This window comes from Dipodomys spectabilis, unplaced genomic scaffold (genome assembly GCF_019054845.1).
Source record: "Dipodomys spectabilis isolate Male_0828 unplaced genomic scaffold, ASM1905484v1 ptg000158l, whole genome shotgun sequence".
Classification (NCBI taxonomy): Eukaryota; Metazoa; Chordata; class Mammalia; order Rodentia; family Heteromyidae; genus Dipodomys; species Dipodomys spectabilis.
Genome location: NW_024870835.1, coordinates 6,123,981 through 6,149,144, shown reverse-complemented (window position 1 = coordinate 6,149,144; position 25,164 = coordinate 6,123,981). Strand labels below are relative to the sequence as shown.

Below are 25,164 nucleotides of genomic sequence, written 5' to 3'. Positions count from 1 at the left end.
AGTTATTAAACCACAAATTTTTCATCAATATGGATCAATTTGGGAAGCTATGTTAAAAAGGGAAATACAAAATATGTATAGTATATTTAATTTATATTAAGTTAAAAATAAGGGTATACATGGCTTTACAATATAAAGAAGAGGAAAATATGATCCGACTTCAAGAAAATTGTTGCCTCTTATAGGGGTTAGGCGATATAAGAGAATAAGGGAACATATAAGTAATTATAAAGATTATAGCAGTTATGTTTCTGAGTTGGATACTGGTGTGTGTACCTTTTTCTTTATTCTTTATCCATTTTCTAGACATTTTTTTGCATATATCAAGTATATACTAAACATTTAACTTTACCTTGTTCATTAAACAAACTATGTTTCATTCTGTTCTTGGATCGTAACTCATTTTCACATCTTCCTTAAGATCTTCCATAAAAGATAAATATGTACATACAAAAATAAATTAGCTGAGTATCAGAAGCTTATGCCTATAATCCTAGCTGTGCAAGAAGTTGAAATCTGACGATCTTGATTCGAAGCCAGCCTGGACAGGAAAGTCCATGAGACTCTTATCTTTCCAGAAATACCACAAGTAGAGCTGTGGTTCAAATGGTAGAGTGCGGGCCTTGAATAAAAAAAAGCTCAGAACCAGTATGCCCAGGCCCTGAGTTCAAGCACTAGGGCATCTCCTTCCCTCCTCTCTCCCATGCCCCCAACCCCTGCCGCCAAAAAAATAAATTGTTATTAAGGATCTGAACATCAGTGCTAGTCCAGAGAGGAATGAACAGTCTCCAACAACACAAGATGTCTATCTTGCTGTGTGTGCTTTTTGGTTGGCAGACAGAGATGGCTGTGTTGAGTCTGATGTGGAGGTTTCAAAAAGTGTAGTAAGCCAGACAGTGTTAATTGAAAGAATGAAAGGATTAACAAAGAAAGTATTATGATAACAATACTCAACAAGAAATGTACTCATTACTTTATTCATGTAACTGGAGCACCTTTTTGCAGCATCTTTACAATAATATAAAAATTTCTAAAAAAGAATATAGATTTTGGTTGTAGCATGTTAAGTTGAAGTAGCAGCAGACAGTCCAAATAGAGGTATCCTACATAAATTTACAAATGTGAGATTAGTGATAGTACTGAATTATTAATTGGATAGTCTTTCCCACAGAGGTAAGACTACAAGAGAAGAGGTAAGTTTTCTATAAATAGAAAAGAGAGAAGCTAATGATTGAGGCTTTAGTTATTTAGCTATGTCTGCATAGTAAGAATTCCTAAAAATTGTGACAGTTTTAATATTCTATCTACAGAGCAAGGTATTTTTAGAACCCAGAATTTATTTATTTATTTATTTTTGTGCTAGTCTTGGGGCTTGAACTCAAGGACTTGGCGTTGTCGTTAAGCTATTTGCTTAAAGCTAGCACTCTACCACTTGATCCACGACTCTATTTCTGGCCTTTTAGTGATTAATTGGAAATGAGTCTTCCAAAGCTGGCATCGAATGCTGATCTTCAGATCTCAGTCTCCTAAGTAGCTAGGATTGCAGGCATGAACCACTAGAGCCCAGCTTCTGAATTTTTCATTTTTAATGTTTGAAATGATTTATGCCTTCATGAAACCAGGATTGTTTTTCATATTTGCTAGGTAGATACTCTGCCACTTCAGCTTTGGTTATTTTTCAGGTATGGACTTTTTTTTCTGCCCTGGCTGGTTTGGAATATGCCTCTTACTTAAACCTCCCAAGTGGTAGAGATGATGCTAGGTGTTTACTACCATGCCAGGCGTTTTTGTTGAGATAGGGCCTCAATAAATTTTTACTTTGGCTCACCTTAGACCAAATTCTCCTGATCTCCTTCTGAATAGGTGGGATTAAAGGCTTGAGCTACCACACCTTGTTTATATAGTTTTTCTAAAAAAAGGTTTTCTGAAAAAGATTTGTTTTTATTTTTATTTTTTATTCCTTATTTTCTTTCTTTTTAAATTTAATTTTATTAACAAGGTGATGTACAGAGGGGTTACAGTTACATATGTAAGTACATATGTGAGTACATTTGTTGTTGAACTTGTTACCCCTCCCTCATTTTTCTCCCACTTTCCCTCTCCCCAACCACAAGTTGCACAGTTCATTTCTAATATAGTGTCTTGTGAGTATTGCTGTTGCATTGGTTTGTCCTTTGTCCTTTGTCTCACCATTTTGTTGTTCCCCTTCCCTTCCCTAATTTAGATAAACATATATACAATACCCAGGGTAGCAAAATCAAATACAATGAAAACAGAGGATAAATCACAGGGAAAAGGAAACACAAAAGAAAAAAGAAACCACATAGTACATTAAAACAACAACAACAAAGAAAAACTTCTTGTTTCTACATCTTGTTCAACCACTTTGGAAAGAAGTGTGGAAATTCCTCAAAAGACTAAACATAGAGCTCCCTTATGACCCAGCACTCCCACTTCTGGGGGTTTACCAAAATGATCACAAACAAGGCCATACTAAAGCTACCAGCAGAACCATGTTTATTGCAGTATTATTTACCATAGCTAAGATATGGAACCAAATCCAATGACCCTCAGTAGATGAATGGGTTAAAAAATGTATATATACACCATGGAATTCTATGCTTCCATCAGAAAGAGTGGCATCATCCCATTCATAAGGAAATGGAAAGACTTGGAAAAAATAATATTAAATGATGCAAGCCAGATCAGAAGAAACATAGATCCCCTATTTTCTCTAACTTGTAATTATTAGTATATGTCTAGGATAGTCCTAGCAGATGAACAAAGTAGCTTAATAACTATCTATGTATGACTATATAAGATGATGCTAAGCCAAATAAAATTTAAATAAGAAAATAAGTAATTATTTAGCTACATATATGTTTTCATTATTATAATGTTTAGTAACATTTTCTTTTGTTTCACACATAAATTCTGAAAGTTTTAGAGTATGGCTTAATACTTAGTGTTCAGCATATGTGTGCTTCATCTTAAACTGATAAGTATTGTACTTGCACATTTTTTTGATGAAAATCTCTGAATGTGTCACAGGAAATGAGAATTGCGATCATAACTTTATTATGAAAACTAATCCTAATGATGACAATTAAAAACTAAAGCTTATAATTTTTCTTAGATATACCAGATTACCAGAAATCTAACTTTTTTCACAGAGAGAATCAGTACTAAAACGGGAAATAAATGACCTTGTAAAACAGAAGATTGTGTTCGATGAAGAAAATGCTTTCTTGAGGAAAGAATTCAGTGACTTGCAAAAGAAATTTAAAGATAAAAGTCAAGAAGTTAAGGTGTGTTGACTTGTACATAGTTTTATAGGACTACTGCTTTGATGTCCTGCTTTAAGCTTTGTCAGCCTTTGTGGCACAGAAAGTGACAGGCTTGGAGGAAAAATTGCCTGAGGCCCTGTTGTACCATACAGTTTCTCACATAGGAAAACTGATAAAGATGCTTTAAAGCTAAGACTCCAAGCTTTATAACTTTCAGATAAATAGTTAATGATGGAAATGGAGCTAAGAAAGTAGGAGTGTGAATAAGTGGCTTCTTGTAATTAGATTCTGATGGGACTGGCATTATTAATTGATAAAACCCAGGTCTGGGAGGATATGTCTGTGTGGGTCTCAAAAATAGCTGGGGACAGCATCAAAGGCAGCTTGATCAATTAATGGGCTCTTTGCAAATGTGTACTCATCAAAGCTGTCATCCAGTGAAAAAATATGACCCATCCACCTGCATGAAAAGAGGCCAATAAAAGTACACAGGTGACCTTGGCCATCAAATATAGAAGAAGGCTGCTGTGAGGGTAAAACTGCACAGTTTATATTTGCTGATTAGTTCTCACCTTTTTTTTTTGTGGTTGTTTATCGGCCCTCGTGGTACTGTTCTACAGGACACTAAGGAGTGTGTACAGAATAAAGAGGAGCAAAGCAGACTGGTTATAAAAAATCTGGAGGAGCAAAATGAGAAATTAAGTACCTACTGCGCTGACCTGCTAAATGACCTGGAGAAACTGAGGAAGCAGGAGGCACTTTGGAGAAAAGAAAAGCAGACCATTGATACAAAAATAAAGGTATACAATGGGAATGGAATTCATGCTGCTATTCTAAATCTAACTTCTTATCAGGAGTTTAATACATGTAATTTTCTTTAACTAACAAGTTATATATTCAAATCCACCAGTGGGGACTAGCATTAATTTATATTCTTTCACTTAAGACCCACAGCTTTTTAAAAATTGATGTTGCAAAGCAGGAAACTGACTTCAAATAGTTATCCTAAAATGTAATCATTAAAAAATAAAAGCTATTGCATTTTGAAATGTATTTTGAAAAAATATTGAGAATTTAGTATTAGATTTTTAAAAATTAAGACTTAGTTATAAATGTAGTTCAGATTCATTGTAATATAGTTTTAAAAGTATTTTCTATGTTCTTTTAGAAAATATAGTGGAAAAACCCCTACAAAAATACTTAAATATGCTCTTCTATGGGTCTATGATATTGCTGCTTTTTTTTTGCCTTAAAGGGAACTAGCAGCAAATTTTAGTACAGGAAAAAAGTTACCATCCTTATAATCCTACTTCTGTTCTTGACCATGTTATCAAAATAATATTTCTCTTTTGCCATAGATTTTTATTGAAAAGGGCAGAAATAAAGTGAGTCTTATTAATGTGCACATAAAAAGGATATCTAATTTAAATAAATAGATGAATCTATATATGTAAAAATCCACAAATATATAGTTGACAAGATATTTTTGTATGTGTGCTTATGTTCATGAATATTTAATTTAGGGAAGAAATATGTCTGAATATTTAAATCAATCCATTGAATTTTTTAAGGAAATAATATCTTGATGTCATACACTAAGAATGACTGAGCCATTGAATTAATTACATTTTAAAACACTTGTTTTATTATTTACTTGTATATTTTTATTTTTATGGTACTGGTTTGGACTGAGCTTCCTGCTTGCTAAGCAGATACTCAGTTGAGCCACACCCTAGTTTTTTACTTTTGCCTTTTTTAAAATAAGGTCTCATGTTTTCGTCTACAGTCCTGCTTATGCCACTCAGTAGCTGGGATTATAGACATGTATCAATCAACATATGCAGTACATTTTTTCCCTTACCAGTTACCCTTAAATACAACCAAAAATTTAAATCTAAACCTCCGTTCTATGTCTTCTAATTGGAAAACTGAAGCTAATAATGTTCAGTGTCACTATTCAAAGGTATATAGTATTTTTTGTGTGTGTGATGTTTGGGTCTTTCCTAATCCTCATTTTCTAAGTAAGACAGTGATTTTTCTCTTTCAGTTCTGTGAATTTTTGTTAATGAGATTTTAAAATTTTTGTGAATTTGTGTCAATTTTATTTTCTTTTATAATGTTTTTACTGTTTATATATGATAAAGTTTTTTTCATCCTAAAGTTTTTAATCTCTTTTTACATTTTGGGTTATGATGCTCACTTTTAATTAACACTGTTTAAATTATATAATTTAGTGCTGGTGGTTCACGCCTGTAATTCTAGCTATTCAGAAGGCTGAAATCTGAGCATCATGGGCAGAAAAGTTCATGAGATTTTATCTTAGATAAACTACTCAGACAAAGCTAGAAGTAGTGTTGTGGCTAAAATGGTACAACACTAGCCTTGAGCTCAGGGACAGTACCCAGTACTCAGTACCCAGGTCTTGAGTTCAAGCCCTAGGACTGGCAAAAATTTTTTAGATAATTTATTTTGTTTAATAATTTCTATACAATTTTCATTGGTTTCAAATTTTTGATTAAAGTTTCTCTTTTTAGTATTAGAGTTAGAATTCAGGCCCACATCAGTGCTATGCAGGCACTCTAACTGAACAACATGAGCAACCTTTTCTTTGTGCTAGTTTTTTTTTTTTTGAAATAAGAGTTTTGCTTCCTGCCCAGGAGCAGGATTTTAGTCTATTTTAGACTTACCACTGTAGATGGGATGACAGGTGCAAATCTCTACTCCCAGTTTCTTCTCTTGAAGATAGTATCTGTACTTTACTGGGCTCAATCATTCCAATATTAGCCTGGAATCCTGAAATCTTAATCTTGCATGAAGCTAGGATTACAGGAGCATGTCACTGCCCATCAGTGGGTTGAGAATGGATCTTGTGAATTTTTCTTTCCAGAAACCACAATCTTCTCATTCTCAGCTTCAGTAAGCTATGATGATTTTTTAGGTGTCTGACAAAAAAACCAAAATCTCTAAATTGAATAAGGTACTGTTGGTGCTAAGTTTTTAAAAAGTGAAACTGGGGTTTGAACTCAGAATCTGACAAGTGTTAGGTGCTCTACCACATAAGCCATGTCCCCAGTCTCCCTTTTTGCTCATTAGTTTTTTTCATAGGGTCTTGCATTTATGCCTGGCCTTGGACTGCAATCCTTCTACCTATGCCTTCTGCATAGTTGAAACCACGGGCACATGCCACAATGTTTGTTGGTTGAGATATAGGCTCACTAACTTTTTGATAGGAATGGTCTTGAACCATGATTCTTTGAATGCCTATCTTTCAAGTAGCTGGGAGTGTAGGTATATACCACCACAATTCAGTCTAAATTTTTTAAGTGAAAAAATTAAAGTATGACTTTTTGTATCATTTGCTAGAACATATATATATATATATATATATATATGTAAAACATTTTGTTACATTTAGTTGTATTATGTTTGATGTAATATAAATGCTCTAATTTTAGGCTTTTGAAAATGAATTAATTGAAGCGAAGAAAGAAATTGAAGTATCACAGAGTAAATATAATGCTCTATCTTTACAACTGGATAATAAACAGACTGAACTTCTCCAAAAGGACATGGATATTACCCTGGTCCGGCAAGTATATTCAATTTTTAATTTAACATTAGAATATGTTATTAGTTATTCAATATGACATTTATGTTTGTTATTAGCATTTATAAATGTCAACTGTCTGTCTTCTGTTGTTATATATGTTTACACATTGAAATCTGAAATTGTGAGTATTATGATGTGAATACGCAACCTAGGAGAATTAATGACCCACAGGACTGATTGCATGTAGTCCAGGAATACCCTTGTTTCTAGTTTGTAACAAGGGAAATGAACTCATATATTGTTTCTTTGCTAAGCTTCTGACCTTGTGTTGTAATAGTAGTATTAAGTGAGAAAAATGTGAATTTTGAGTTTTTATTTTATGTTTTATATAGTTTTATTTATGAAATATTCTTTTTGCAATACTACTACTACTACTACTACTACTCCTACAATACTACTAATAAGGTGGGATTGATTGAAAGGTAAACATAATATACAACTGTGCTTTTATGTGTTATGAGAAATATTAGTACTACCTATGTAGTATTGAAATAAGAGCATGAAATAAGTGTTTATAAAAGTATATGATAACATTGATCAAGATGCATAAACTAACATGTTGAATTAAACACCCTTGAACAACTACTTGAAGATAATAAAATAAATAGAAGTTTATGAAAAATGTAATAATATCATTTTTTTTTGGTCGGTCCTGGGTCTTGAACGCTGGGCTTGGGTGCTGTCCCTGCACTCTTCAGCTAAAGGTGAGTGCTCTACTGCGTGAGCCACAGTGCCACTTCCGGTTTTCTAGTGGTTTTTATTGGAGATAAGAGTCTCTCAGACTTTCCTGTCCAGGCTGGCTTTGAACCGCGATCCTCAGGTCTCAGCCTCCTGAATAGCTAGGATTACAGGTGTGAGCCACCAACGCCCGGCTAATTTTTCTTAGTCCATTTTTATGAAAATCTTTATAGAAGTTTACAGGTTAAAGGGCCCTGATATATACATTCTTTTAGTAACAACTAGGCTTTGTGGGTTTTTTTTTTTTTCAGGTTTGATGGAAAAATAGGCTTTCTGATGTGAAATTGAAGGAATTAAAATCTTAGACCATTGCTATTCTTTTAAGAATCACTAATAAATACTATCTTTCCAAAACTTAAAAAGATGATATGATAATCTTCGAAAGATAATCGTTTTATTATTTATTTATAATTCTTTATTATTTTTAGTTGGTTTTGATATCCTGGTATGTATTGGAAAATAAAACATTAATTATAATAAGTCCACTTCATTTTGTATTTTGAAATTATAGCACTTACTGCTTCTTGTATAATTGCATGTTCACAAATGTTTAGTCCTAATTCTACATTTTATTTCTGTGCTCATTGCTGAACGTTTGATCATAACATACCATGCTACACTTTTTTATTTATTTATGAGATTATCATTACAGTATTTAGCCATGTAACTTACTATAAGAAGTAGAAAGCATGAGTGAAAGTAACATGTGCCAGGCTATGGCAGATATTTTAAAGGAATCATTGTTTAGTTTATCTTTGCTTTTACCCATTGCCAGAGGTGTGGTACATTCCGAGTATAGCCTGCTACTCTACTTTTCTGTGTCTTGGCTATCAAACTTGTTTTCTGAAGCGGAATTACTAAGTATCATTGTAAAAAAATAATCACTGGATTTATCTTTTAGCAATACAGTAATTTTCAGACAATATCTGTCTTGCCATGGGAAGAAACACTTTATTCTCAGCAATTCTTTCTTAGCTCAACCTAGATTTTCCTTTATTTATTAGATGTGTGTCTAGAGAAATTTCTCAGATTGAAACTAAAAGAATAATTTCATCTTCTAGCATTTTGATTTTGCTGATAACTTCTGTCATTAAGGATTTTAATGTCATGGTGCCATCTTTATTCTCTTTAGCAAGTGTTTTTTTATGTTATCCTTTTAAAGTCATTCATTCAACAATTGTTTTCAGATATTCTAAAAACAGAGCGGGAGTAGTACTGGTTATTTACTTGAGATATTGTATTCCATTGCAAAGTGAGTAAGGGAGCAAGAATCTGAGACAAGAAAGGACAAAATGAATTACTGTGTTGATCATTACATCATGATGAGCCATGAAGGTATAGCAGGTACACTGAATTATAGGTTGTTGCTACATAGAGAAACCATGGTCTGAAAACAATGTAGTAGATAAAAGTAATCATTTGTCTGGCTGTTCTCTTTTATCCTATTCTTGTCTCTTTTTTTTTGGTCTCTGATTATAGCATTTTATCTTACTCTGATACTGGTATAAAGTGGCAAACAAAATTAATATCAGGTAGTTAGTCTCAGGTGTTTGAGTTGTATAAATTCGGTGGCTTTTTTTTTTTTTTTTTTTTTTGTCGGTCCTAGGACTTGAACTCTGGGCTTGGGCGCTGTCCCTCAGCTCTTCAGCTCAAGGCAAGTGCTCTACCACTTGAGCCACAGTGCCACTTCCGGTTTTCTAGTGGCTTATTGGAGGTAAGAGTCTCACAGACTTTCCTGCCTGGGATGGCTTTGAATTACAATCCTCAGAGTTTAACTTCCTGAGTTGCTAGGATTACAGGCATGAGCCACTGGCGCCTGGCTAAAGTGGGCTTTTGTCATAGTAGTTTGTAGGCTGAGGCAGATCAAGGAAATGAGTCTAGAAGTTAAGTGAGATTACTTCTGAAAAGATGTATATCATGTGTCTGATACAACAGGAAATATCAAAGAATAGAACGTATTTTAGTTCTTCTGTTCATAATACTCAATGAAAGATTCCTTGCTCTTACAAAACTGCTCTTACATTTTGACTTCTATTGATGTCCACTACCCGTTCTGGAGGTGGAGTGGTTGCTTGCTTTTTCATACTTTTCCTAATTTTTCTTTTGAAATTTCTTTAGCCATTTCCACTTGAGTATACTTTTCTCTGAGTGTGAACAATAATTTTTATTGGGGGGGTGATGGGGTTTGAACTCTGAGCCTGGGTGCTGTCCCTGAGCTCTTCAGCTCAAGGGACTAGCACTCTTCCACTTGAGCCACAGCACCACTTCCAGTTTTCTAGTGGTTAGTTGAAGATAAGAGTCTCATAGACTTTTCTGCCCAGGCTGGTTTTGAACTGCAATCCTCCAATCTCAACCTTCTGAGTAGCTAGGGATTACAAGCATAAGATACTGGTTCCTGGCTTGAACAATTATTATTATTTTTTTTTTTTTTAACTTCTTCTCTCACAATTTTTTTTTTTTAATTTTATTGTAAAGCTACTATACAGAGGGTTACAGTTACATGAGTGAGGTTATGAGTACACTTCCTCTTGAACATTGTTACCCCCTCCATTGTTTTCCCCCTACCATCCCCTCCCTCCCTCCCTTCCCCGAGGTTCTTTTTTTTTTGATTGTGATTAAATGATTACATAATTTCAAAGTCACATGTTCATTCTAACTTCCCTGGAGCAAATTGTCTACCACAGTCTGTAATATATAACAGTGTTCACATGTTATATACCATATTTGTGATCAGCAGCATGAAGATATTTAGTAGTGGTTCAACCAGATGAGCGGGAGTTCTTTGTTTCTTAAGTCCTGTTAGTTTTGTCGTATCACCTAACCTTTTGGATTTAGCATCCACTTATGAGGGAGACCATGTACCGTTTGTCTCTTCGTTCTTGGCTTACCTCGCTCAACATGATTCCTTCTAGCTCCATCCATTTCCCTGCAAATGCCATTATTTTGTCATTTCTAATGGCTGCATAATATTCCATTGTGTATAGATACCACAATTTTTGGATCCATTCATCTGTGGTGGGGCACCTAGGTTGTTTCCATATCCTAGCTATTGCGAACAGTGCTGCAATAAACATGGAGGTGCACGTGTCCTTGTATATTGGTTCCTGTTGTTCAGGGTAGATGCCTAGAAGTGGTATGACTGGGTCGTAAGGGAGGTCAATCTTTAGCTTTCTAAGGACCCTCCAGACTGCTTTCCAAAGTGGTTGTATAAGTGTACATTCCCACCAGCAGTGTAATAGGGTTCCTCTTTCTCCACATCCCCTCCAGCATTTGTCGTTGGCTGATTTGTGGATGTGGGACATTCTGACTGGGGTAAGGTGGTATCTCAGGGTTGTCTTTATTTGCATTTCCTTCACCACCAGGGATGATGAACATTTCCTCATGTGTTTCTTTGCCATTTTTATTTCTTCATTTGAGAAGTCCCTCTTTAGTTCCCTTGCCCATTTAGTAATTGGTTTGTTAGGTTTGGGAGGGATTAGTTTCTTGAGTTCCCTGTATATACAGGATGTTAACCCCTTGTCTGATATATTGCTGGTAAATATTTTTTCCCAATTAGTTGGTTGTCTTTCTAGCTTAGTTGCGATAGATTTAGCTGTGCAGAAGCTTTTTATTTTAAGGTAGTCCCATTTGTCGAGTCTCTCTCCAACTTGTTGTGACCCTGGGACTCTGTTCAGGAAGTTCCTTCCTGTGCCTATTAGTTCAAGTGTCTCTCCTACTCTGTCCTGCAGTAGTTTCAGAGATTCAGGTTTAATGTTAAGGTCTTTAATCCATTTTGAGTTGATGTTGGTGCATGGTGATAGGCTGGGGTCCACTTTTAGTTTTCTGCATGTGGCTGCCCAGTTTTCCCAGCACCAGCGGTTGAAGAGGCTGTGTTTCTTCCATTGTATGTCTTTGGCTCCTTTGTCGAATATCAGCTGGCTGTAGGCCTGTGGATTTATATCTGGATCTTCTATTCTGTTCCATTGGTCTTCGGGTCTGTTTTTGTGCCAGTACCATGCTGTCTTTGTGATTATAGCTCTGTAGTAGAGTTTGAAGTTCGGCATGGATAGCCCTCCCATATTGTCTTTATCCCCTAGAATTGTTTTGGCTATTCTAGGTCTTTTGTTGTTCCATATAAATTTTTGGACTGTTTTCTGTATTTCAGTGATGTACGTCATTGGGATTTTAATAGGAATTGCATTGAATTTGTATATTAGTTTTGGAAGTATCACCATCTTTACTATATTAAGTCGGCCTATCCAGGAGCATGGGAGGTCTTTCCATTTCCTAGTGTCTTCTGCAATTTCTTTCTTTAACTTTTTATAGTTCTCATTAAATAGTTCTTTTACATCTTTGGTTAGGTTAATTCCTAAATATTTTATTTTTTGGGAGGTTATTGTGAATGGGGTTGCTCCCTTTATTTCCCTCTCTTCCTGTGCGTTATCAGTGTATAGGAAGGCAACTGATTTTTGTGGGTTTATTTTGTATCCTGCTATTTTGCCGAAGTGACTTATGATTTCTAAAAGTTTGGGGATGGAGTTTTTGGGATCGTGGAGGTATAGTATCATGTCGTCTGCAAAAAGGGATAGTTTCACTTCTTCTTTCCCTATGCGGATCCCTTTAATGTCTTTTTCTTGCCTTATTGCCCTGGCTAAGGGTTCTAGGACTATGTTGAAGAGGAGTGGAGACAGTGGACATCCTTGCCTTGTTCCTGTTTTCAGGAGGATTGGTTGTAGCTTTTCCCCATTAAGTATAATATTGGCTATTGGTCTGTCATAAATGGCTTTTATTGTTTTTAGAAATGTTCCTTCTATTCCTATTTTCTCCAGAGCTTTTAGCATGAATGAATGTTGAATTTTATCAAAGGCCTTTTCTGCATCTGTGGCGATAATCATGTGATTCTTGACCTTGGCTCTGTTGATATGCTGGATTACATTTATTGACTTACGTATGTTAAACCATCCCTGTGTCTCTGGGATGAAGCCTACCTGATCATAGTGTATTATTTTTTTTATGTGTTTCTGGATTCTGTTAGCTAGAATCTTGTTAAGGATCTTTGCATCTGTGTTCATCAAGGAGATTGGCCTGTAATTCTCCTTTTTGGTTGGGTCTTTGCCTGGTTTGGGGATGAGTGTGATATTGGCTTCGTAGAATGAGTTTGGGATAGCTCCCTCCTTCTCTGTTTCTCTGAAGAGCTTGAGGAGTATGGGTATTAGTTCTTCTTTAAAGGTCTTATAGAATTCTGCTGTGAATCCATCTGGTCCTGGGCTTTTTTTTGTTGGAAGACTTTTGATAGCTTCCTGTATCTCATTATAGGATATTGGCTTATTTAATTGGTTAACTTCTTCTTTGCTCAGTTTGGGTAACTTGTATTTCTCTAAAAATGCATCCATTTCTGCCAGATTTTCTTCCTTTAGAGAGTACAGCTTTTGAAAGTAGTCTGTTAGAATTGTTTGGATATCTTGGGTGCGTGTTGTGATGTTTCCCGTGGCATCCCTAATCCTATTAATATGGGTTTCCTCTCTTCTTTTTTTAATTAATCTTGCCAACGGGCCATCAATTTTGTTTATTTTTTCAAAGAACCAGCTTTTTGTTTGGTTTATTTTGGTTATGGTTTTCTGATTTTCTAATTGGTTAATCTCTGCTCTCAATTTGGTTATCTGGCTTCGTCTAGTAGCTTTAGGTCCCATTTTTTCTTGTTTTTCTAGCTGTTTTAGTTGCAACATGAGATTATTTACTTGGTCTGTCTCCATTCTCTTGATGTGGGCACTGAGGGCAATAAATTTGCCCCTCAGGACTGCTTTTGCTGTGTCCCACAAGTTTCTTTGTGAGGTGTTTTCATTTTCATTGAGTTGTAGGAAATGCTTTATTTCTTCTCTGATCTCTTCTGTTACCCAGGCCTTGTTAAGGAGTGTGCTGTTCAATTTCCATGTATTAGAGAAATTTCTGCGGTATGCTTTGTTATTGAGAGCTAGCTTGATTCCACTGTGGTCAGATAGGATACAGGGGATTATGTCGATCCCTTTGTATTTGCTTAAGTTCCTTGCATGAACTATGATATGGTCTATTTTGGAGAAAGTTCCATGAGCTGCTGAGAAGAATGTGTACTGTGTTGTTTTAGGGTGAAATACTCGGTAGATGTCAGTTAATTCCGCTTGAAGTATGGCCTCACTTAATTCGGTAGCTTCTTTGCCAATCCTCTGGTTGGTAGACCTGTCCTTTGGTGAGAGTGGCGTGTTAAAGTCTCCTAGTATTATCGTATTGGGATCTATTTTATTCTGTAAGTTTGAGAGCATTTGTTTAGCATATCTGGGTGCACCAATATTTGGGGCATATAAGTTGATGATGGTTATATCCTCCTCTTGGATTGTTCCCTTTATTAATATGTACTGTCCGTCCTTGTCTTTCTGTACTGATTTTAATGAAAAGTTTATTTTGTCAGATATCAGGATAGCTACACCTGCTTTCTTATTGGGGGAATTTGATTGGTAGATCCTTTTCCACCCCTTCACTCTGAGTTTGTTTGTATGTTTGGCTGAGAGGTGGGTCTCCTGAAGGCAACAGATGGATGGGTCTTGTTTTCTGATCCAGTCCTCAGTTCGTTTTCTTTTAATTGGCGAATTCAGCCCATTTATATTAAGAGAAAGTATAGAGAGATGCATTGTTGTCCCTGCCATTCCGTTTTCCTAAGTTTTTCTTCTTTCCTTTCCTCCTGTGCTTGCTCAGTTAGACTTTGAGTAATGCCTGTTTGGGGCAGGTCCCAGTTCCTGGTTGCTTTCTTCAGGTTGTGTCCCCCCTCTTAGAATTCTTTGTAATGCTGGCTTAATGTTTATGTATTCATTTAGTTTTTCTTTGCTATTAAAAGTTTTCAGTTCTCCATCGAATGTGAATGCTAGCTTTGCCGGGTATATCAGTCTGGGTTGGCAGTTATTGGCTCTCAGGGCTCGTATGGTGCTTTCCCAGGCTTTTCTTGCATTCATTGTTTGTGTGGAGAGATCTGCAGTGATTCTAATTTTTTTCCCGTTGTAGTATAGCTCCTTCTTCATTTTTGCTGCATGCAGGATTGTTTCCTTATTATTCAGATCCATCATTGTTACTATTATGTGCCTAGAAGTGTTTCTCCTGGGATCTTGCTTGTTGGGTGTTCGATAAGCTTTTGTGATGTAGTTAAGATGGTCGTTTTTGAGGTGGGGAAAATTTTCATTGACTATCTTGTTAAATAGGTGTTGCATTCCCTTGCTCTGGAATTCCTCACCTTCGTCCACTCCGATTATGCGAAGGTTAAATTTTTTAGCATTATCTGCTTGCTCTTGAATTTCCCTTTGGTTTAATTTGAGTGATTTTTCCATATCTGTCACTTTTTGGTCCAGTTGGTGTATTCTGTCTTCTGTATCTGACACTCTACCTTCCATTTCATTCACTCTGTTGACCGTGGCTTCTATTGTGGTTTGCATGGTGGAAATGGATCCCTTTATGGATTCAATGTTGGTTCTCAGAGTACTGATCTCACCTCTCAATGAGGTGATATCAGTATGCATTACCTCTAATTTGGCGTTTATCTCACTTCTTACTGAGGTTTGTGCAGCTTCTATTTTTGCATCCATTTTTTGTTTGATATCCTGTATATCTTTTGATAGTTCATCCTTGTGCTCTTTCAATTTCTGATCCATTTCTCGCTTTATTTCTTGAGTCATTGCCTCCAGCAACCCTTGGATGTAGTTTTTGTCTTCCATTCCTGCTTTGCTCCCACTGGGGCTCTCCCCTGCGTGGCTGCTGGCTTTTGAGGTGAGCTTGCTGTCCTGGGTAGTGGTAAACCTTGTGATTTTTCTCTGTGATTTTCGCATGGGGGTTCAGGAGACTGCTCTTCAATCTTGTTTTGGTGTGTCTGTCTTTGCTTGGTTGCTGATTCTCTATTGGTAGAGAGAGTCTGTGTCTGATCTGGATTCTGTTGGGAGCCTATTTCCAGCTGCTATTCACTTAGGATTCTCAGCTCTCTGCTGTAGCAATTCCCGCCTTTGGAAGGGTTGAGCAGCCTAGACTGCTTGTGTTTGCTCCTGCGGGTGCTCTTGGGAAGATCAGATGCTCTGGATGCACTCTCCCAAATACTGGAGTCTGCTATGGGCTCCTGATGTGTTTTTGTTTGTTTGTTTTGGGCTGGTTGTGGGCTTGAACTCTAGGTTTGGGTGCTGTCCCTCAGCTCTTCAGCTCAGGGCTGGCACCCTACCATTTGAGCCACAGCCCCACTTCTGACCCTTTTTGCTTTGTTCAGGCGCCGGTCCCCTGGCCTGGTTCCGGCCCCAGCCTGGAGCGCGCTAGTTAGGCCTGTGCTAATGTGTATACCACCTTGGTTATGCAGCCTGGAGGACACAGTTCAAATTTCTTCTACTGTTGGTAGTCTTGACCCAGGGGCACTGTTCCTGGCTTGAGCATTTAAGCTCCCTTCCAGGGGCGCTCTTGCTCTGGCCTGGCCAGCAGAGTGTGCTCCACCGGCTGGTGGGGCTCTCGAACAGTTCCCAGTTTTAGTGGGTCCTGTGGTCCGGGTGTTGGGGTAGGGAGTCTAGGTCAGGGTCTGGGGATTCCCTCCAGCTCTGGTCTCCCTTGATGGATTCCCTGTCCCCTGATGGGTACTCACCCTGTAGGTCGTCAGTTGTTGCAATCCGAGTTCAGTTGGGGTGGTTGCGGGCTGGGTTGGGCGGCCCCCCGCCGGGTCGTTGCGATCGCGATTGGGTGGGTGGTCTGCGGACAGGTCCCTTTGTGGCGCTGCTGGTGCCGGGCGGCTTTGGCGGGATGGAGCCTCTCCGCTCCGGTGGAGAGTGATGGGTGGGGTGGGATCCTCCTGGAGACTCCCGGCTGGTAGGTTTCTCTGTTCCTGGCGATCTGCTGTTCTGCAATCCGGTACCTGGTGATCTGCAAGCAGCCCCCTGTGTCTCTGTGGCTCTGGCAGCCCCCGGGGGGCCAGCTGGCCGGCGGCTTGGCGCACTGCCGCGCGGCCAGTAAAGGTTGGGGGAGGGGTCTTCGCTCTTCTCTGTTCTGAAATTCTTCTTTTCCTCTCTTTTTTTTTTTTGTTATTTTCCACCTCTGGTTTTTCTCTGAGTGTTCGTCTTTTTGTTGTTGTCGGTCTCTTGGGGAGATTAAAGGTTGGAACTCGAACTCTCTTTTTGGTTGGAGAGAGCTGTGGCGTTTCCCTACTGCCCCGTCGCCATCTTGGTCTCTCTCCAACAATTATTTTTTAAGTACTCATACCCATATAATTTTATGAAGTCTTGCTCATTTTCTTGGTTTTAAAATAAGAAATTTAAACAAGCTTAGTGTTTTGTAGTTGTATAAGTTAACAAAAATTGTTTATTGTCTACTTCGATACTATTCAAGTTTCTTTTTTCACATACCACCGGCATATGTACATGGTTTGAAGCCAGCCTGGGCAGAAAAGTCTATGAACCTTTTCTCTACAATTAACCATCAAAAAGGTGGAGGTGTGGGTCAGGTGGTAGAGTGGTAGTTTTGAGCAAAAACAAGTGATAGCACAAGACCCTAAGTTTAAGACCTAGCATCAGCACAAAGAAAAGAGAAGAAGATCTGTAATTTATCTTTACCATGTTTTTTTTCAAAATGCAGTGTGTGTGTGTGTGTGTGTGTGTGTGTGTGTGTGTGTGTGTGTGTTTGTGTGTGTGTGTGTGTGTGTGTGTGTGTATCCTATGTCTCCTAAATAAGGTCTTGACTATTCTCTACAGGAGATGCTAATGTTTATCTACTTTGTTAATTTTTTAAATTTTATTTGTAGAAAATAGCATTGTGTCATTATTCTCTTCTCCCTCTCCTTGTATGAATTATTATTTTCTTCAAGTTTCTTTTAGGTTGTCATTCTGTTTGAGGTCATTAATTTCCTAATCACCTAAAAAACAGAATTTTTTTTCTCTGTATTGTTTTTCATCCATCTTTTAACAACTGTCTGCATCTATCTTTCTTTCTTTCTTCCTTCCTTTCTTTTCTTTCTTTTCTCTTTTTTGTCAGTTGTGGGGCTTGAACTCTGGGCCTGGGCACTGTCCCTCAGCTCTTCAGCTCATGGCTAGCACTCTACCACTTGAACCACAGCACCACTTCCAGTTTTCTAGTGGTTTATTGGAGATAAGAATCTCACAGTCTTTCCTACCTGTGCTGACTGTGAACTGCGAATCTCAGATCTCAGGCTCCCGAGTAGCTAGGATTACAGGTGTGAGCCACTGGCGCCCAGCCTGCATATTTCTTTTGTACTTTAAAATTTTAGTTTATTTTTGTGAAATACCAGTGTGAAACTCTAGGTAAAGAAAATACTATTTAAGATGAAATCTCAAAATGTGAATAATATGATGTATACCTTTTTTGGGGTGCTGGAATTTGAATTAAGGACTTGTGCTTGATAGGCAGGTCCTTCTGTACTACTTATCCTGTACCTGTAGTCCTTTTTCCTTATGTTTTGAATAGGGTCCTGCTTTTTGACTGGACTTATTTTCCTCCCATGTTGGAAGAAAATACATGTGGGATAATGCACCTGTATCACTGCACCCAGTTTTTAATTGTTTGATATGAGGATCTAATGAGTTTTGGTTTTTTTTGCTGTTGTTGGTCTTGAATCATGGTCCTCACAATCTCAGCCTTGTGAGAAGCAAGGTATGAGACATCACACCTGGCTTATAAAATAAATTTTGATGAAATGAACTTCCATAAGTATTTTTCTTTTCAAATAGAATATATAAAATAATTTCTAATTTTACATAATATGTATCACACAGGACTTACTGCTACAGCGTTTTCAAAATCTCTTACACAGAGGTGTGATTCTTGTGGAGCCTTAGTTCTGTGATTACCACCAATAGGTCATTTTTCTTCCTGCTTACTAGTAATCACATGGGAGCTTACACAGATTGGTTTTTCCTTATGCTATTCTCTCTCCTTCTGACTTTGGTGATTCCTTATCTTGGTCTTATTTTAGGCCCCTGTGATTTCAAACTAATATTAGCAGTGATGCTTTAAGGATTGGTTTAAAAACTTAATTGCCTTTTGCAACACTTTTAAATGTATTTCAAGTTCTGTATTATACAAAATGAAAGATGGACTTATCCTGTGCTCAAAATGATTTGATAACTGTAGTTGAGATTGTTGTTTGTCGATTCTTGGAACTGTAGTACTGATTTAATTTCAACAGGAAGGTGGTCCTATGACCATGTATCCAGGGATTTTATTACTATCAAGCCATAATAGAAAATTGATAAGTATTTACCTTTGAAAATCATAGTAGTTCTATCAATACTTTATATATTTTTTATTATATTTTCCTGTAATAAAGAATAATAAGGGCTGGGAAGGTGGCTCAGTGGTAGAGCGCTTGCCTTGCATGCATGAGGCACTAGGTTCGATTCCTCAGCACCACATAAGAAAAAAGCTGGAAGTGGCACTGTGGCTCAAGTGGTAGAGCGCTAGCCTTGAGCTGAAGAGCTGAGGGACAGCGCCCAGGCCCAGAGTTCAGGCCCCACGACCGGACCAAAAAAAAAAAAAGAAAAGAATAATAAATGAAAAATAGGAAGCTAATCTCCAACCTTAGGTGAACTTTAGGTGAGATGATTTGTATTCAAGCTTGCATATATTATTTGCTTTGCACAGGAAAGAATTGCAGGAGTTACAGAACCTATACAAACAGAACAGTGAACATACAGCACAGCAAGCTGAGCTGATCCAGCAACTTCAGGTTCTCAATATGGACACACAAAAAGTACTGAAAAATCAGGAAGACATTCACACAGCTGAAAGTATATCACATCAAAAAGTATGTTTCTGCTTTTCTTTCATAAAGTACAAAGTTTTATGTATGAACTTAGGAAAATAAATTGAATATTAAGTTTTAGAAATTTTTGCCTTTTGATTCTTTTTACTTGTATTTCTTCCAAATTAAAAATGAGCTGTAGGGCTGGGAAGATGGCTCAATGGTAGAGTGCTTGCCTTGCATGCATGAGGCCCTGGATTCGATCCTCAGCACCACATAAGCAGAAGAAGCCAGAAGTGGCGCTGTGGCTCAAGTGGTAGAGCACTAGCATTGAGCTGAAGAGCTGAGAAACAGTGCCCAGGCCCAGAGTTGAGACCCCACAAGACAACAACAACAACAAATAAAAAAACAGTAACCAACAAGCTAGATGCTGGTGGCTTTCACGTGTACTCTTAGCTACTGGGGCGAATGAGATCTGAGGGTGGTGCTTCAAAGCCAGCCCAAACAAGAAAGTTTATGAGACTCTTATCTCCAATAAATTACTAGAAGACTGGAAGTGACACTGTGGCTCAAGTGGTAGAGCACTAGCCTTGAGCTGAAATGCTGAGGGACAGTGCCCAGGCCCAGAGTTCAGGCCCCACGACCAGAAAAAAAAAGAACTGTAATTGAATTTGATAATATTTGAAGTTTTCTGCCTGAGTTTGTTTACAGCTGAATCATTGAAGAAATAGATGTACACTTACTACTTAGTTGATTTTTTTTGAAAATTAAAGTTTTATATCTTCTGTGAAACATGCCAGGCATATAACCCCTAAACCAAAAAGAATTCAGGGAAAGGAACTGTTCAGCCTTTTTTTTATAAGAAGTTATTTGATCAAATACAATTCTAGTTTATGATTTAGGTAGACCTCCTTATAAAATTGTACATTATTTTATTGACAAGTGTGCACAAACAAAAAGGTAATGTTGACAGGGTCTTCAGGATCAATATTTTCAAAGGATTTTTCTCTTTTGTATGTTTATTTTCAATAGTTTATTTTACATTTAAGGACACCTAATTATGCTTATTCAGCAGCAACAATTATAGCTAGTAATTTAAAGAAACACTTTTATTGAATTATTTATTTGTTTGATGTAACTATATTTAATTATTTATTGGCACAACTAAGATTTAATTTATGTCCTCCTGTGTGCAAGGAAGGTGCTTTATTACTTGAGCCATTCTCCCAGTCCTTTTTTACTTTAGTTATTTTTCAGGTAGGGTATTGTTCCTTTACCCTGCATTGTTCTTGGACCATGAGCAGTCATAACCAATTGTTACCTGTTGCTATTACAGTCATGTACCAACATGCCCAGCTTGTGTGTTGACATGGGGATTTGTGTTAACCTTTTGTCTAGGCATGCTTGAACTCCATTCGTCTCAATTTCTATCTCCTCAGCAGCTAGAGTTATAGGCATGAGCACCATTCCTGACCTCTGTGATAAGTTATTTATATACTTAACATATTTATATTGATTTATGCTGATACCAGTTTTATTCCCTTTGAACAGCTGAGGCTCGTGAAGCTCATGGAGGTTAACAAGTACAAACTATTTTGTTAAAAGTTCCCAATTTATTTTAATCTGTGTGTTCTGGGGAAAAACACAGCAAAAGGGCTATTATTGGCAATTAACATAAAATAAATACCTTTAATAAACATCTTTAAACCTGTATTTTTAAGTAGGACATTGGGGCAATAGATTTCTATCTACATTTTATATTCCTTTGTGTTCTCCAAGGACAAGAATGATACCAAGCAGGAGAGTAAAGCCAGTCGAGAGGACTGGCTTCTCTTCAGTGAGAGCAGCTGAATGTGATTGCTCATTGTGTTTTCGTTACTAAACCAGGCTCTATTGCTAAAATGATTTGAAACTGCACTTATTAATAACTTTGTTTTCTCTCTTTGTTACTGTTGATAGTTTCTTGATAGATATTTTAAAATTGTTGACTTTCAATGGAATATAGTTGTGTGTTTTTATTCTTTGAGTTTTTTTTTCCTGTTTAGATTTACCTTCTAGGTAGTTTTATCCAATTATCTGTCATTTCAAAACTGTATTGTTTTTATGCAGAGGATTCCCAAATTTATCTACACTGAATCTCTTTCTTTGAACTCGAGGACAGAGTGTATCTAATTGTTTACTTTGCTTAAGTATCTAGTAGTCATCCTGTACTCATTATGTTCAAAGCTAAGCTGTTGTCTCCTCTCTTTTCAACACATGCCTAGAGTTCTATTTCTCGTCTCCCCTGCTATCACCATTCTGTCCATACCATCATCATGTATCACTTAGATTTCTGTCTTACTTTTACTTTGTTTCTCTGCTCAGGCATTAGACCCAAATCCACACTCAATAATATACTTTTGCTAAAACCAAGTGAGTCAGATTAGATAACACTTCTCTTCAGTCTTTCCAGTGTTTTTACAGCCCATGGAAGATAAAGCCTAAATTCTCTCTATAACCTGTGGAGATCTACATGATCTGACTTTGTATTACCTCTCTGGTATGTCTTCACCTTCTCTTAATTACTCCCCTTTAGCCATATTAATCTTCATTTTGTTTCTTAAACCTTATTGGGTAGTCTGCCATTTTTTGTATATATTTTTATTGTAAAAATATTGTACAAAGGGGTTACAGTTACATGAGTAAGGTAATAAGTACATTTCTTATTGAGTGTTGTTACCTCCTCCTTTGTTTTTCTCCTTGTTTCTTGAGCATTCTTCAGCTTCAAGATCTTTGCGCTTCCCTCCAGTACCTGAATGCTTTTTTCCCTAGTTATCTACATAAATACTATTCTACTTCCTTTGTTACTTCATAAAGCTTAAAATAGACATTCAGTTAGAAAGGTAAAAATAATTAATGTAATAGTAGAAACCAAGGGAAAGATAGGAACATAGGTTGGGGATATTTCCAGGCTAGAGATAAAGAGGCCTATCCCAATACTAGAGAAGTTTATTCTGAGACGTTAAGAACATCTGTGAGATGAAGTACTTTTGAGTAGCTCTCCCAAATGAACTGCCTGAAAGCATAAATTCTCTCCTTAGTTCCTTTACTAAATTTGGAAAGGGGGAGCTAATATTTCCTTATTTGGATAAATTGTCCTAACTAAGTTTTGATCTGGGTAATTTGGGAAACATACCATATCTTTCCTCTAGGATTATGTTTATTTTATCCAATAATCATTTTAGAGAATTAAACATTTTGTTGCGCTTATGAATATTATTGAGGCAGAAAAAAAACCCAAAAAAAGCTGATATGGAAACAAGAGTTTTTTTTCTTAGTGTACTGTATGAAGCTGTTTCTTTTTTCTTTCATTTTTTTCCCCATTTGGTTTACCCATTGTTGTCACTGTTTTTTATTTTGGTACCCTTTGTATCATATATAAGTTTATCTGGTTTGGGATTTGGAAGGGGAATCACAGAAATGGTGAGACAAAGGACAAAAGGTGAACCAATGCAACAGTGATATTCTCAAGACATTGTGTTGGAAAACAACTTGGTTGAGAGGGGAGTTGGGGGGATAGGGATAGCAGGCTAAAATGAAGGAGGGGAAACAATGTTTGACAAGAATTGTACTAATTTTCTTACTTATGTATCTGTAACCCCTCTTTATAAAATTACTTTTACCAAAAAATTAATATCTTTTTTCCCTTTGTATTCTATTTTTTTAAAAAAATTATTACTGGGAATTGAAATTACATATTTATGCTTGCTAGACAAGTGTTCTACCACTTGAATGATGGTTCCAAGCCTGTTTAATATTTTTATACTTTCTTTGTATAGATTAAACTCCATTTTCCTTTTTTCGATCCTCAAACATTACTTCCACAAGTATGAGTGTGTTTGTGTTTGTGTGTGTGTATATCTTTCTTTAAAATTTTTATTTTATTATAAAGGTGATGTACAGAGGAGTTACAGTTACATAAGTAATGAGTATATTTCTTCTCAAATGTTGTTATCCCCTGCCTTGTTTTTCTCCCATTTCCCTTCCCCCACCCCCATCAGATAAACATATATACAAGGCACAGGGTACCAAAATAAAAAAACAGTGACATGGAATAAACCAAAGGGAAAAAAATGAAAGAAAAAAAGAAATAACCACACAGTACATTAAAAACAAAAACAAAACCCGTGTTTCCATATTTTGGAGTTCATTTTGATTAACATCATTTTATATGGTCATATGTACATAGCTATTGAGCTATTGTGATCCTCTGCTAGGATCCTCTGCTAGACAGATACTGATTATTACAAACTAGAGAAACCAGAGAGCCTACTTGATTTTTTCAAGTCTTTCCATTTTCTTATGAATGGGGCGATGCTATTCTTTCTGATGGAAGCATAGAATTCCATTGTGTATATATACCGCATTTTCTTGATCCATTCCTCTATTAAGGGGCATCTGGTTCCATATCTTAGCTATGGTAAATAATGGTGCAATGTGTAAAGTTGTGCTTGTAGCTTTAGTGTGGCCTAGCTTGTGATCATTTGGGTAAGTGCTCAAGAGTGGGATTGCTGGATCTATGTTTAGTCTTTTGAGGAACCTCCATACTGCAGAGTGGTTGAACCAGTTCACGTTCCTACCAACAGTGTAGTAGCCTCCCTTTTTACCACATCCCCACCAGCATCTGTTATTATTTGTTTTCTTAATAATGGCCATTCTAACAGGGTGAAGTTGGAATCTCAATGTAGTTTTGATTTGCATTTCTTTTATGACCAGAGATGTTGAACATTTTTTTCATGTGTCTGTTGGCTATTATTTCCTCTTCAGGGAAGTCTTCTTCAAGTCTTAAGCCCATTTATTAATCAGGCAATTGTTACTTTGAGGATTTGTTGTTGGGGATTTAATTTTTTGAGCTCTAGGTATATTTTTAATATGAGGCCCTTGTCTGTTGTATAGCTAGTGCAGATCTTCTCCCAATCTGTGGGGTTTCTATTTATCTTGCTGGCTATGTACTTTGCCATGAAGAATCACTGCAGTTTAATGCAGTCCCATTTATCCATCCTTTATTTGATTTGTTCCGTTTCTGGATCTTTATTTAGGAGGTTTCAACCAGTGCCAAGGAGCCCTAATCTATCCCATATCCTTATCCTTTCAGGATATCTGCTCTGTCCTCAAGGTCTGATCCATTTGGAGGTGATTCTGTTGCAGGCTGATATATAAGCATCTACCTTCAATTTTGCCAGCACCATTTGTTAAAGAGACTGTCTTTCCTCTATTTGATATTTTGGCTCTCTTATCAAAGATGGCCATATATCTGTGTGATAATTTCTGGGTCTTTAATTCTATTCTATTGGTTCTCAGGCCTGTCCATGTGCCAGTTCCAAGCTGTTTTTATAATTTTGGCTCTATAGCAACAGTTTGAAGTTTGGTACTGATATTCCTCCAGCACTGTTTTTCCTATTAAGGATTGTTTTTGCTATTCAAGGTCTTTTATTCCATATGAATATTTAGGTTGAAGTTCTATTTCGTTAAACAGTGATGTTGGCATATTGATGGATATTGATTGGCATTGCATTGAATTTGAAGAGAGCTTTGGGCAGAATTGCCATTTTAACATCATTTGCCATGATGTTAAACCTCCCAGTCCAGGAGCATGGGAGATTTTTTCCACATCCTTAAATCTGTTTTAATTTCCTTTTTTAGGTTTATAAAGTTTTCATCATAGAGGTCCTTCACCTCTTTGGTTGTTAATTCCTATGTATTTTATTATTTTTTGAGGCTATTTCCTGATTTCATCCTTATCTTTTCATTGTTGGCATACAGAAAAGCTACTT

General features: G+C 36.8%; 1 protein-coding gene across 5 annotated transcripts in view; it reads left to right on the top strand.

Moving 5' to 3' along the window:
• Nucleotides 1-25,164, top strand: part of Cntln (centlein) — a 199,069-nt gene that overhangs the window by 42,194 nt on the left and 131,711 nt on the right. For all 5 annotated transcript variants that reach the window (XM_042692951.1, XM_042692950.1, XM_042692948.1 and 2 more), the window contains exons 4-7: nt 3,174-3,308; nt 3,908-4,087; nt 6,743-6,876; nt 19,252-19,414. In XM_042692951.1, coding sequence (XP_042548885.1) covers nt 3,174-3,308; nt 3,908-4,087; nt 6,743-6,876; nt 19,252-19,414 — 612 coding nt within the window. The remainder of the gene's footprint in view (nt 1-3,173; nt 3,309-3,907; nt 4,088-6,742; nt 6,877-19,251; nt 19,415-25,164) is intronic.